Source organism: Phoca vitulina, unplaced genomic scaffold, assembly GCF_004348235.1.
Source record: "Phoca vitulina isolate PV1807 unplaced genomic scaffold, GSC_HSeal_1.0 scaffold3, whole genome shotgun sequence".
Lineage (NCBI taxonomy): Eukaryota > Metazoa > Chordata > Mammalia > Carnivora > Phocidae > Phoca > Phoca vitulina.
Genome location: NW_022589706.1, coordinates 52,342,301 through 52,357,600, shown reverse-complemented (window position 1 = coordinate 52,357,600; position 15,300 = coordinate 52,342,301). Strand labels below are relative to the sequence as shown.

At 42.1% G+C, this 15,300-nt stretch overlaps 1 protein-coding gene across 4 annotated transcripts in view; it reads left to right on the top strand.

The window, feature by feature from the left end:
• The window catches only part of ADAMTS3 (ADAM metallopeptidase with thrombospondin type 1 motif 3), a 252,350-nt gene extending 242,609 nt beyond the window's left edge, over nucleotides 1-9,741 (top strand). For all 4 annotated transcript variants that reach the window (XM_032400522.1, XM_032400523.1, XM_032400525.1 and 1 more), the window contains 2 exons: nucleotides 1,068-1,185; nucleotides 7,015-9,741. In XM_032400522.1, coding sequence (XP_032256413.1) covers nucleotides 1,068-1,185; nucleotides 7,015-7,574 — 678 coding nt within the window. In that variant the 3' untranslated portion in view covers nucleotides 7,575-9,741. The remainder of the gene's footprint in view (nucleotides 1-1,067; nucleotides 1,186-7,014) is intronic.
• Nucleotides 9,742-15,300: the final 5,559 nt, after the last annotated feature.

The window sequence follows — 15,300 nt, the reverse complement described above, 5'->3', positions numbered from 1 at the left end:
CATCTCCTCCTCCTCCTCCACTAGGGCTCATCTCCAGGGTCCAAAATACCACCTTCCAGGGCTGCCTTTCCCACAGTCCTCCCTCTACATTCCAAAAACAAAGAGGCTTACCTCTAGTATGCCATTCAAGACAGAATACTGTAACTTCTGTCTTGGAGTCGGTGCTGCCACTGGTCCACACATTTCTTGAAGACTCTGTGTTGCTTCCCCACTACAAGCCAGGACCTGCCCAGTTGATGTTTGTTTGCTGACTCAGCATCGTGTGGCCTGAATTAATCCCACACCTTTGGTATTTCTAAAGATTCAAAAGGAGAAAAGTTTATAGGAGGAAAGGACATCACAAAGCAGATAGAGAATGAAGGAGGAAGTGGAAAGCAGGCCCAGGAAGGAAGGAACAGGCGAGTGAAGGTCACCTGCATGGGGCCAGAAAGATAACTCACATCTCCTTCTCCTCAGGGTCCTGGAACAAAGGTCCCTCGTCTCTAGCTCCTACCTGGAACAATGGCTTAGATGGTCCTGGACTTAATTTTAGAGCAGTTAGCCCCTTCATTAAAGAAATTAATTGATGGGAATAAAATAATCGTAGTTCCAAAGAGGTTGAATTAACCAAGGTAGCCTGCCAGTAAGTTCTACCATTAGTTAGGAAGGTGAAAGAATGGGAAGGTCAGTAACAGGATCTCTCCCTGAAGAGAGGGGCCACTACTGTTTTGGGAGAACTTTGCAAGTATTAACATTACAATAATGGCCTCTTGCCTGTCACGTGCTTACTGCCTGTGGGGCACAAATGCTTTACAGACATTGTCTCCTTTGCCTTCATTTAGTCCTGAGGCAAGTGTTAACCTTCCCAGCTTTCAGAGAAGCTTCAATGTGCCCAGGCTGGTCAGTCTTGCAGTCAGGTTCTAAACCTATGATTATCTGTCTCCAAACAAAATGGAGAAGGAACTACAGAGCTGTGCAAGCGTGTGTGTGTGTGTGTGTGTGTGTGCACGCATGTGCATGTGTGTCCACAGGGAGAAAGGTGGTCTTGGTGGAATAAACCTCTCTAACCGTAGCCTTTGTTTCTCTAGTGTTCGGTAACCTGCGGGGAAGGAACAGAGGTGAGGCAGGTCCTCTGCAGGGCAGGAGACCACTGTGCAGGGGAGAAGCCCGAGGCCGTCAGAGCCTGTCAGCTGCCTCCCTGTAATGGTAGGTGTGACGCCGATTGGTTTCACTGTTCTGACAATGATTTTGAAGCCTCAAAAAGCAGAATTTCAGGACAAACTCTGGAATTTCTGTTTGCTTATCCAAAAAGAACCTAAGGAGCACACCCCTGACACATGAGCCTAATCCTCTTCTTTCAGATCAGTGTTTGAGGCAGTGTCCCACGCCAGCGAGGTAGCATAAGCCCCGCGGCATCCCTGGTTCCTGTCAGGCGCTAATGCAGGGGTGAGGGCGCGTCGCGTATGTGAAGCTGCTGTCGATTTGTTTTTCTAGTAGAAGCTACTTATTTTCTCTCTGTGCCTTTGTAATTTCGCATCATTGTAAAAAGCATAATATTGCAGAAGGTTTTGAAATATTTTGCTGTAATTATCCAGTTTAGACATGTGGATGATCAGTGCCATTCACAAAGCCATTTCTGTGGGGCGCCTGGGTGGCTCAGTCGTTAAGCGTCTGCCTTCAGCTCAGGTCATGATCCCGGGGTCCTAGAAGTGAGCCCCATATCGGGCTCCCTGCTCGGCAGGAAGCCTGCTTCTCCCTCTCCCACTCCCCGTGCTTGTGTTCCTGCTCTCGCTGTGTCTCTGTCAAATAAATAAATAAATCTTTATAAGAACAAAGAAAAAAAAAACCCAAAGCCATTTCTGTTACCTCTCCATCCATATGCATGCCCTTCAGCAAGGCAGTTTCGGAATAGACACTTGCACGCCTGCAAACGTTTGCCTAACCTACCTCCTTGCTATATCCCAAGCGCAGAGCGTATTTTAAACTATGTATCAGTTTGCTGTTGTAACAGGAAATATGTATGGGATGGCAGCCGTTTCTATCACTCTGTCCCTCTTCCTCCTTTTCTGTGCTCCCTCTGTCTACATCCATCTCTGTCCTCTGCCTCATTTTGTATCTCCATTTGCTGTCCTCTGTCTCTCATTCTCTGTGCTGGTCCAGTCTGGCTCCCTGTCTCTGACTTGCTGTCGTCTGCCACCTGCAGGTTGTTCACTTTTCTCTGCGTCTATCACACGTGCTTTCTGACCTCATTCCCCCCGCGCCGTTCCACACTCTCCCTCTCCCCCTATCCTCATCCCCTGTCTTTCTCCTTCTTTTCGTCTCCTCTTCTCTCTCTCCTCATCTCTTCCTGTCTCCTTTTTCCTTATTGTCCTCTTTCTCTCCCTGATATCTCCCTAGCCTCTTTCTACGTCCTGTGTCTGTCTGTGTCCCTCCTTCACCCCCACCTTGCCCTTTCTCAGGGTCCTCCTGCCCTTTCTCCCCGTCCTTGTCCCTCTGCCTTTCTCTCCCACTCTGTGTCTGTATCTGTCTCTTCATCTCCCTCACTCCTGTCTCTCTCCTCTCCATCCCTTGTCTTCCTCACCTACTTTCTTCCTCCAAGCCCCCATGTCTCTGCTCTCTGATTGTGTCTGGCTCTCTTTCTTCTTGTCCCCCCCACTGCACCATCTGCTGTCTGTTCTCTCTCTCTCCCTCCCCCTTCGTCTCTCTCTCTTCCCCACCTCACACCATCTCCCCCTTCTCTTGTTTCCTTACCCACCCCACTTCTGCCATCACAAGCTTCCTCTTAAATGCCGCTTCCCTGAGTCTGTACCTAATGACGACTGGATGTTGCTGTCACACTAGTGAGACTTGGAACTAAAGAAGTTGCCTTTTTATGGCCTACAGCATAAGAAGCCATTAACTAAATATTGACATCTGCTGCATGGTACTTTCTTTTTTCAAGAAAATTGTCAAGGCACTGTTTTATCAAATGTCTTTTTTTTTTTTATTTTTTTGAGGAAATTTCAGGTCAAGTCGTAAACCTTATAAACTATTTCATTATAAATTTTCATTTGAAATGTGTGGTAGCAAGAACGAGTATGGCCATGAGGGGGAGACAAAGGACTTAGATAGTTAATCTTTTTTCTGGAAAATATACTTGAAAATTTAAAACACAAGACAAAGCCAACAGAACAAACTTTACCCGGTTAGAAGGTGTAAAGTTTACTGTTGTCATAATATTTTACTCTTCTGTATTACTGCCAAGAGGCTAAAAACTTTGTGAGTACACTTGACTGTTCCTAATAGTTGGTAGAGCTATGCATTTCTGCAAATATGCCCAACTGTCAGCAAGAATCGCTTGATTCTCTTCCTTTGGCTAAATGAGATTCTTTTTAATTGTAAAATAGAGGTACAGATGAGATGGCTTAACTATGTTAGGGATTCCACAATCTTTTAGCTGCTGTATTGCTCTGACATCCAGGCCCGACAGCCAATTCTATGAGGTCTAAAAGGCCATACATTTCTTTTTTTTTTTTGAAGATTTTATTTATTTATTTGACAGAGAGAGACACAGCAAGAGAGGGAACACAAGCAGCGGGGCAGTGGGAGAGGGAGAAGCAGGCTTCCCGCGGAGCAGGGAGCCCGATGCGGGACTCGATCCCAGGACCCTGGGATCATGACCTGAGCCGAAGGCAGACGCTCAACAACTGAGCCACCCAGGCGCCCCAGGCCATACATTTCTATCACACATTTCAACTAAGTAATAATTCCCATCAGTCTCAAACTGCAATTAAAATCAAATGACTTTTTGAGACTATGTGTAATACCCTTTTCCTGAACCTCGTATAATGATCTGGGCATGGAACTAGAAGGCTGAAAAGCTTCCTTAATTTACTGATTGCGTTTGTCATGTGAATCCTTTCCCTAAGCCCCATTTTGATTGTACGATTTCATTGTTGCTGTTAAGCTCTGCCCATCTATCCTGAGACAAATTACCATAAAGTGAATGTATCCCTTTGCTCTTATCTCTTTTTTCTCAGAATATCTCATCCTTTTCCTCGTCTACATAGAATGGCCCTAACTAGATCCATGTTGTGAGCCAGTCCTTGCAGTGCTGAGGTGCTCACACAGAGGCGAGCCTCGTACATGAACTCCTTCTCTAACACAGAGAGACTAGGTTATGCTTTGAGCTGGGCCACAGAAAGGGGGTTGAGGGAGTGATGGGTCAGAGGGAAAAGAGAGTACAGGGTCAAATAAAGTCCTCTCATCACAGGGCCTAGAGCCTTAAACATACAGGAAGAAGAAATTAATATTCTTATTTTAAGATAATAGGCATGGAAAAAGTAATTCCAAAATAATAAGGATATTTGAGGGGACTCCAATTAATGTGATGTGCAGGCATTCACAACATAATTAGATGATTACCTTAGCTAATATGAAATATTCAGACATGTCATACTATCTAGTAGATCTGTAAATGCCAGGCAAACACAGGTATTTCCAAATTTTGGGATGGGACATGGTATTATAACTCTAATGGGTAGTTTTATAATTAATTTTATAATTTGTAATTGGAAACAGATACAGGTGGCAATTTTAGCTCTCTCGGTCTTGCCAACTGACCTCTTTTTTTTCAAACTTTAGGAAAAAAGATTCTTTAATTTCTTTAGCAATTTATATACAGGTTCCTTACCTAGCAATAGAGCAGCATTCCCCAGTAATACATTGTAATTTTAAGTGATTGTAGTACATAAGTGCCACAATTTACAATTCTTTGTGTTTACAAATCAGACGTAGCTGTTGCACCATGTTGGTGGGCGCTGCATAGGATGTGCCCTAAAATGGATGAAAATAAGTACAAACAAATGTGTCCATGAGTTCAACATTTGGATTTTTTGAAATCTAATTCTTATAACTGTACTCAAAAAAAATTTAAAAATAATAAAAAGAGTGTACACACACGTATCAAATGTTTTATGAGTGTTACTTTAGTACTCTTTAAACATAAAGTGTTATCAATTCAGTGAAATTAAATTTAAAAACTATGAATGATTCAAAAGAAAATTGGCACACTTTACCCAAATTTATGCTTTCAAATAATAGTCTGAGAATATTTGGTAGTAAAAATGAAACTATTGCATTGACTCTGGGTGTTACCTTGGTTTTTCTTTTGGTAATACGTTTTTAAGATTTAATTTGTTCCAATAGGGCCTTAGAATTTATTTTGATTTTTATTTATTTATTATTATTTTTTAAAAGACTTATTTATTTATTTTGGAGAGAGAGAGAGAGAGAGAGAGCAAGCAAGGGGGAGGGGCAAAGGGAGAGAGAATCTCAAGCACTGAGTCTACGCGGGGCTCAATCCCAGGACCCTGAGATCATGACCTGAGCTGAAATCAAGAGTCAGACGCTTAACCAACTGAGCCACCCAGACGCCCCTATTTATTATGTTTTTTAAAGGTTTATGAGAGAGAGAGAGAGAGCAGAGGGGAGGGGCAGAGGGAGAGGGAGAGAGAGAATCCCAGGCAGATTCCCCGGTTGAGCAGAGAACCTGATGAGGGCCTTGAGCTCAAAACCCTGAGATCGTGACCTGAGCCAAAATCATGAGTCAGACGCTTAACCAACTGACCCCAGGCGCCCCAGGATTTATTTTGATTTTAAATTTAAATTTAATGTAGAAGCTAATCTATTAGAAAGCCAGAAATAGCATAAAGTTTAAAAAAAAAAAAAAAGATGTCCCTTTATATCCTAAAAAATATCTGTGGCAAAATGAATCCTATTTTCTCATTCTAAAATCAGATATAGGGGCGCCTGGGTGGCTCAGACGGTTAAGCGTCTGCCTTCGGCTCAGGTCATGATCCCGGGGTCCTGGGATCGAGCCCCGCATCGGCCTCCTCACTCAGCGGGAAGCCTGCTTCTCCCTCTCCTTCTACTGCTCCCCCTGCTTGTGCTCTCTCGCTCTCTCTGTCAAATAAATAAAATCTTAAAAAAAAATAAACAAAAATAAAATCAGATATAGGTTCCTACTAGGAAGAGAACAGTACCTTCAGTCTGCAGACTTGATGGAGATATGAAAATGGTGGTCAACCCAAGTGCTTTGCACAGAAAAAAACTACTTATTTCAGTGAATTTATCTAAATGTTTGTATTTGTTTATTGAGGTATAATTGACATATAGCATATTAGTTTCAGGTGTAGAATATAATGATTTGATATTTTTATATATTGTAAAATGATCACAACCATACGTCTAGTTAATGCCTATCACCATATATAGTTATAAAATTATTTTTTCTTACCATGAGAACTTTTAAGATCTATTCTCTTAGCAGTTTTTAAACATGCCATACAGTATTATGAACTGTAGTCACCATGTGTACATTACACGCCCGTGACATGTATTTTATAACTGGAAATTTCTACCTTTTGACCCCCTTCACCCATTTCACCCACTCCAACCCCCGCCGCTGGCAGACACCAATCACCGCATCAAGGGGCTTTTGTTTTTAGATTCCACATACAAGTGAGACCATGCAGTATTTGTCCATCTTGGTCTGACTTATTTCATTTAACATAATGTCCTCAAGGTCCATCCATGTCGTAAATGGCAAACTTTCATTCTTTTTTATATCTGAATAATATTCCGCTATATACATATACCACAATTTCTTTATCCATTCATCCATCCATTGATAGACAGTTAAGTTTTTTCCGTATCTTGGCTATTGTAAACAATGCTGCAGTCAACATGGGGGTGCAGATATCTTTTGGAATTAGTGTTTTCATTTTCTCCCGATACATACTTTTGGGACTTACTGGATCATATGGTAGTTATATTTTAAATTTTTTTTAAGAGTATCTATACTGTTGTCCACAGTGGATGTAGCAGGTTTACATTCTCACCACGAATCTTCATATTTTTAATGCAAAGGCTCATTTGGGCAACTCCAATTAATGTCAGATTTTACTTAAAATTTTTTATATTCCGAAACAGTTTTCATTTCTTCCTTTTGTTTTCTGTTTCGATGTGTGTGTTGTCTTCTTTGACCCTTTGCAGATGAGCCATGTTTGGGAGACAAGTCCATATTCTGTCAAATGGAGGTGCTGACGCGATACTGTTCCATACCAGGTTATAACAAGTTATGTTGTGAGTCATGCAGCAAGCGCGGTAGCACGCTGCCACCACCGTACCTTCCAGAAGCTGCGGAAACTCACGGTGATGCTGTCTTTAACCCTAGCAACCTCCCTGGAGCTCTAGTGATGCCTACATCTTTGGTTCCTTACCATCCGGAGCCCCCTGCCGAGAAGAAGAAATCTCTGAGTAGGCTGTCTTCAGTGGGAGGTCCAAATGCCTTCACTGCTTCCAGGCCACACAGTAAACCTGATGGTGCTAATTTCCCCCAGAGGAGAGCTCAGCAAGCAGCAAGTAGGACTCTGAGACTGGTGTCCCCGGCCACCAGGAGCGGCGCCCTCAACTCCTCCTCAGAAGTGCCCACTGCCCGCCTCCTCGCAGTGAGTGATTCCACGGGTGCTGCTTCTCAGGCAAGAACCTCAAAGAAAGGTGACAAAATTGCTGACAAGAGCCATCCGGTCAGATCATCCGCTTTGGAAAGATGAGAATGTGGACCTCCAAGGCTCGAAATCAGCGGAGAACCCCGGACAGGCCCCCTCTCCCCGTGGTGCATACAGCTTGTTGAAAGTGTACATCTCCGTAAATTGTCAACTCGTTTTGTCTGTGAGTGAAGAGCAAAAAGTGCTGGTTCACTTTCTAGTTGCTTTCATCCTCCTTTTGTTCCGCATTGACTCATTTACCAGAAGTCATTGGAAGAAAGCACCAAAGATGATTAATAGAAGGAAAGTAAGTTGCTAAGTGTGTTGGTCACTCTCTCATGCCGCAGAGGGACTGGAACCAATTATGTATCTCGGCTGATTTTTTTTTTTAAAGTTACACTAAAAATAAAAAAAAGAGGTGCCAACAGTTTACACTTTAACAAAATATTTTGGAAATGGAGCAAAAAATTCTTAGACTTGTATTCCTATTTATCTATATTAGAAGTATTGTATGAGCGGATTTGCAGCTGTTGTGTAAATACTGTATATTGCAGAAATCAGTATTATTTTAAGAGATGTGTTCTCAAATGATTGTTTACTATATTACATTTCTGGATGTTCTAGGTGCCTGTTGTTGGGTATTGCCTTATTTGACGTTCTATGGGTTGATTTTCGAAGCAGAATTTTATGAATAAGAAGTTAGAATTGTAGCTACTGACAAAGGGTTTTGTTGTGTGGTTTTGTCTAATCAACAGTGCGATACCTAAATTACAGAAAAAGAGAAGTCACAAATGCTGTGGATATACAGATTCCAGCTTCCCTATTACCTTCCACTTTTTAAATAAAAAGGAGTAGGACTGATGTGTCCGTCGACTAGGGGTCACAGGGACAGAGACTAGTCAGTTAGCCTGTGCCAGACAAAATTAAAACCCTCTTACCAGGACCTCAGTAGGCACCACCGAAGTGTCCTGTGTTCTTGTGTTGATTTGTCTTTTCCCTTTGTTGACATACACAAACGGCTATACTCAATGTACTGTAATAATAACAAAAGAAAAATGTTTTGAGATAATTTGTTTGTATGTTGGTAGCTGAGAAAAGCATCATCGAACTAGAATTGACACCCGAGTATTATAGGGCTTTGGGGCTTTGGAGGAAGATTCAAGAAAGGATTTGTCAGTGGTCGCAATATTTATTTTCTGCATGGTCCGTATTCAAATGTTCACAACCACAATGCATCTGACTGCAATCATGTGCTAGTAATTTATGTCAGTGGTCACCTTGCTCACAGTGAAGCCAGAAATGCTCTCTCCAGGGAGTAGATGTAAAGTACTTGTATATAGAATTCAGAACTGAAGATATTTATTAAAAGTTGATTTTTTTTTCTTGATAGTATTTTTATGTACTAAATATTTACACTAATATCAATGACATATTTTGGTAAACTAGAGAGACATAATTAGAGATGCACATTTTGTGCATGGAGGAGAAAGGTAAGCAAACAACAACAGCCAAATCGAAGAGCTAAAATACAACAAATTTGATGTCACGCAGACTTTTTGCATTTTTAAGGTAGTTGATACAAAGTTAATGACTTGTTCCCTTTCAATGAAACATAAAATAGTAGAGGCCCAGATAGCTGTTTAATGAAATAGTGAATTAGAAACATTTTTTTAATGGATATGAAAGAGATAAATACTGAAAAGAAAAAAAGGAAGTGTTGTGAGCATAATGTTCTTGAGGTCAGTTCCTGAACTGTCTAAAACTATATAATGCAAATGAACTCTAGAGATGTTAACCTCTATAAGCACAGAATGTGCAAGGACTTTGGCCTCTTAAACCATAGTAAACTCACAGCTTCACCTATTGCCTCTATACCTCTAAAGAATCGCTGCTACTTCGTGCAAGACTTTTAAAGTTTAAATGAATTAGGTGAATTCCAGATCGTCAATCTCTGAGCCTCAAGTAGAAGTCATTTTTTTTTTCCCCTCAAAGTTTCCCCAGAATGAAATGCTCTCTAGTTTGCTTGCATATGTATGCATCTGGTCCACAGGAGAATGCAGAGAAAGATGATCACACACATACACCTCCCAGAAAGATGTATATATTTGTTATACTTCTGATCTTTGAGCTTCCTTTTCTACTAAGCTAAAAATTCCTTTTTATCCAAGTGTACACTACTGATGCTGTTTGTTGTATTGAGAGCACGTAGCAATAAAAATGTTAACAAAATCTAGACCCGGCTCTATCTAGATTTTATCATCAGATTCAACGCTGAGTAATGCAAACTTTTCTTTCCTCCTACAAAGTTGAAATAGTGTCAAATTCATTAGCTACTTGGACTTTGTCTAAAGAGGCTCAAATAAAGCGACAGTGTCTCCTATCCTCACACCAAGGTGTATCATAATATTTTTTTTAATTAAAAGAAAGGGAGACTATGAGTGGTGGCTTTTTGCTTAAATCCATCCCCCAGAACTATGAAGATGCAAAGAGGAAAGGGCAGTAATGTAGGATGTACGAGGAGGAAAAGGGGGACTTCTGTCTTTCAAATGTGCAATCTCAGAGTGGTTTTTAAAGAAAAGCTGCCCAGCAGCTTTAGAACCCTGATGACCTGAGGACTGCTGGGAACACGTGACACCTGAGTCGGGAGTGTGGGCAGAAGTGGGGCATCAGGAGGTGGTGGGGGGTGGGGGTGGCGGCTTTCCTTATGTCACAGGGAGGTATTATATTGCCACGGTTACCAGCTTAAAGGGCAAAAGCAGACCAACTCAGGTTGGAACTGCGCCTGTACCTTTATACCTGAATGATCCTGGGTAACCAGACTAAATGTCAGCTTCCTCACCTGTAAAATGGGAGGCAGAACTGTCAAACATCATTGCGTGATTGCCGTGAGAAACGAGAAAGTAAAGTTGTTAGCACGGGGCTTGACACCTAGTAGCTCTCAATAAATATTAAGTATCATTATTGTCCTTATATTGTCCCCATCCTCCTCCTCCTCCTCTTCATTAAGTGACCAAACCACAGCTTTCCTGTAGGGTCCACAGCTAGTTTGAATCATGGTCACTGAGTCTCCTTAATGGTGGTAAAGAACATAGTGTCAGGAATCCTAAAGACAAGCACTTTGGCTTTAAAAATTAATAGGAGGGACAAACTCATTAAAAATGATCTCCAGTCATCGGTTTTGAAAAATTTTAGCTAATTACGTCCACTCTCCCTTCACAAACAATAAGTAGTCAAACTAAAGAATGACGATTAATTCTGTATTTCTGCAAAAATGGCCCGTGATGAAATAATGCTCCAGATTAGCAAATAAAATGTTTTTCATGTATTTACATTAATACACTTTGCAGAAATATCAAGTCATTCCTTTAAACATATCTTATCATGAATAAGCTGCTTAAATATATGCTAGAAAAAAATCACTTGAAGAATGAAGTGTGGACAACCAAAAGGGACATCACTTGTGACCGAAGTATTCAAACGGTAAAAAAGGTTAAAGTAAAGCTATTTAAAATGCAATAAAATATAAAAACCGCCTAAGGCTGCATAGGCACTATCAACACACCAACTAGTATCAGAGAACATTCGTTTTGGACCGATACTTGAGAAATTTATTTAGAGCTAACAACAATATTCAAAAATTCATTAAAATACTGCCTACTGAGCAAAGAAAGCATAATCTAAAATGAATTTGCCATCAAAAACAAATTCTAAAACAAACCAAAATGCTATCAGTTCTGCAAAATCATCAGAGAGTTCACCTAGGTATTAGAATTACTCCTTAAATTCCCGCACCTTGATAAATGGCAAGAGCATAAAAAGTTGCCCATCTACTTCACCGAGACGCTAAGGTTCCTCGTAGGAGCACTGAGAACATTGACTCCGCCTCTGGTCCTCCCCTCTTGTTATCCCCTCGGGCACGCAGGTGGCGCCACTTTAGATAACTACCCTGTAACCTCACCCCTGTGCTCCTCGCTCCATAAAAGCTGGGGATTAAGGTCCGGATAGCGGCGGCGGATAGGAGTGCTGCTTGGATTGTCCGGTGGTCCGACCGCCTCCTGATTGCCCCTGTCTGTAAGTTACCCTGGGTAAAACTGTGTGAACGGTATGGAGTGGCTCGCTTCTTTTTCTGGTATTGCAATGCCTTCTCAGGCTGGAGGGTACGTTACTGACCCTCCTCCACCTTCGAACAATTGGTTACTCTGCTGGATACCAAGAAAGAAACAAGCATGAGAGACGGGGCTGAGCAGCCGAAAGCCCCTTGTTTCTGGGGGAGCTCCCAAGCTAGCCAGCCACCGCCATGTGGGGGCACTTGGCCAGGTGTTCTGAGCATTTCGGACCAGTGCTTGAGCACAGATACCCTAAAAACACCCGTGGGATTGCTAGCTATCCTGTCTGAAACGGGTGGGGAAGGGCCGAGAAGGGATGGCAGCTCAGGTGTCCTCACTGGGGGATCCTGGGAAGGTGATATTGAAGACTGTTTCTTACCGTCAGCGGGGGGGGGGGGGGGGCGGCGCACGGCATGGTGCCTGTAGTATCTGTCCTTGCCCTCTGCTTGCTTGGCCGGTCACCACAGTAGTCTCTGGGTGGCAGACTTCAGGAAAGCCTAAAGAATCTGTCAAAAGGAAAATGGATTGAAAAACAGGGAAAAAGAAAGGATATTGCCTATAATAAAATGGAGAGGGGGCCCATCTGGTAAACAGTTGTGGCAAGAGCTAATATCTGGAACCCTGAGAGAAAATCTAGACAGACAACCCAATTTGGTCTTGCTAAGCCTAAGGAAGGTGTTGCCTAAGGGAAAGCAGTTTACTCCCTTGAAGGAAGTCTTAAAAAGCCAGGGGTGTCGCAGAGTGCCCCTCCAGTAAGGAGGTGGATACACCCTACCACTAGAGACTGGGGGCTAGGCCAGTGTCGCCCTCTAGTGTATGCAATAGGGGGCAGCCGGAGGCCCCATGGTGAATTAACCATTTACTCGTCTAGCACTAACCGACAGACCCTACTGGCTCTAATAAACAGTGGAGCTGAAAGCACACTTATCTTTGGAAGCCCCCTCAAAATTTCAGGGAGACATAAAGGCTATTTATGGTGATGGGGACAGATTGGCAAGGCCAGACAAGCTAATCCCTACCTACAGTTGGCAGGCTTCCTCCCTGCTGTTTTGTTGCGCATATTTCCCCCATTCCTGAGTATAATTTGGGCACAGATGTTTTACAGGATCTGGATCTAACTGCAATGACAGGCAAATTCAGGTTGGGTAGCTGAGGAGTGAAACCCATCTTCGTGGGTCATGCAAAATGGGAACCTATGCAGCTGCTGGATTCCCTGGAGAATAATACAAGTACAGGCCCTGGGGGGTATTAATGCTAGGTGGGGGCTGGGAATTAGATGTAAGTTCATATCTAGAAGGGTTTGGATGGGGCTTGTGGCAATGACAAAATGGGAAATCAATTATTTTTGTTTTTATTTCAATTCTAGTTGTCTAACAAAGTGGTATATTAGTTTCAGGTATACAGTTTAGTGATTCAACATTTCCATACATCACCTGGTGCTCATCACAAGTGCCCTCCTTAATTCCCATCACCTATTTCACCCATCCCCTGCCCCCCCTCCCCTCGAGGTTCAATAAGAATCTGTTCTCCTTATAACATGACAGCACTGGAAACATTGATTAGATTACCAAGACTTTGAGTGGAATGTCATATTTGAGAAAGACCTGCATAGGCTCAGATATGACCAGACAGCTTTAAGGAACTAAGGTTGACTTTATGGAGCCAACGAAGCCCCTGGGGAAAAAATCAGCCCGATTTCTTGCTTACAGGGTTCCCGAGAACCTTACCAGGTGAATAAGGAAGGTCACCTCCTGGCAGGTTTGGGAATTTCAGGATATTTTGGGGGAACTCAAGAAGAGAGGAAGCAACCTGTATCTATAGGTATTGCAGGTGAGTCTGATTTGGCTTCACTCTTAACCTTGAAAGATGATTAAAAGCTCACTCTGAGGTTCCTTATGAAAAGTTCCAGAGTCCTGAGCGCCCTATGAAGGCCTCACACATGAGTTCTGTCTTTCCACGCAACAGCTTTATTCAATCACAAAGCAAGGTTAACCTAATTGTAAAGCTGGTCAGGATCCTAAGCTCAATGACCTTTCACCACATGTTTAACTTGGTTTCTATGGTGGGTGTTAGTCCCGCCACAAGCAAGATAGAACAAGGGGTAGGAAGTTAATGAACCAAACGTGAAGTCAGTCTGTGAGCACACAGCTGGGGTAAGGACTTGGTCTGCTCCAAGTCAGCTCTTGGCACTTGCTGCTTGTTACCTGCAAGGGGTGAAGGATGGCTGTTCCGCTCAGAAGTCAATTGCGCAGAGACTTAGGCAGCAATTGCCTTTTTGATGTGGTCAGATGTGAGAGGGTCAGTGTCTAGAACGTCGGACAGTTTGCTGCAAAATTCTCCCTTTTTAAAGGAGTTTCGTCAGTCTTGGACCTTTGCAGACCTCCTCTGGTTCTCCTGATTATCGGCGCTGGGTATGTTGTCGGCCTGTGTTGGTTTCAGCCATACCTGGTCTTAGCTCAACACCCTTGGCCGCTTGCTTCCCTGCTTGACATGGGTGATTCCATTTTGCTCTCTCTCTTCCACCCTGTGATTCCTTATGACTAATCTGTAAGGGTCATGCAGGAATCAAGTAGGTCTTAAACCAGGTCAATAGTGCTATTCTGCTAATATAAATCAGTTATAGCTAATAAGAATGAAGTCAAAAAGAGAGAAGAAAAACTAAATCCAAATTTAAGGTGAGTTAACGATCAGCAAAGCAATCAAATAAATGAAACAAAAATCATGTTACCAAATATAGGTAGATCAAGGTCCAAAAATACATACGGAATCTTCAGTATAGGCTTTCAGTGCATCCAGGAAAGAATGGCAAATGTATGGTTAATCCTGGTCTTTCTGTGATTGTTTCTTTCTGAAGCCTGAGGATGTGTAACATTCTAATATTGTATTTAATAAGATATTTAACAAAAATAATAGCTGAGAGCAATAGAACGATTTCCTTAATTCCCAAACATGAATAGAGAGAGAATTCTATCCCATTTCTAAAGTTTTTCAAAGGGCTATAGTCAGATCATGAGCCTATCACCTATTTGAAAGGTTTTGTCAACCATCCTAGAAAGGAACATTTATTGTGTAAGTTTTGTAGATCTTTGTTCAGTGCAGCTAAGCTGGCGCTGTTGAGTGCTGGGGCTGCACGATGACCTGTGCGCATGTTCAGAATGGGTTAGTTTGTGGGTCAAGGTTTTATGGCTGCTTGGAGCCCTTCTAAGTTTTCATCTGAAACTTTATCAATTTTGTTTTTACCCAAGGCGTTTCTGTTACTTCAGTGTGATAGGATTCTGGAAAATATATAAATATTCTGAGATAAAGTTACCCATTTTGGGTAACATCATGAAATGTCCTATTAATAGCATGCAATATTTAAATATACTCAGTGTCTATGGTGATGATAGTGTCATTCATCCTAGTATGACCGCAGAATGTGACCTCTAAGGAGTTATTAGCACAAATTATCCAGGTAAATTATCTCGTGTCTGAGGATAAATTTTCAATGGATATTTTTGTGAGAGGATAAAGATTAGCCAGTATTTTAAATCCATGCCAGGTATAATACATGTTATTAGACCATTGAAATGCCATCTCTTTGGGCAATAAATATCCATCAATCCACAGGAGTGTATGTGTTGCCAGAAATGCTGTGTTACCATGTATTTTACTGTGGTAGAACATAAGTGTCATCTGCTAATAAG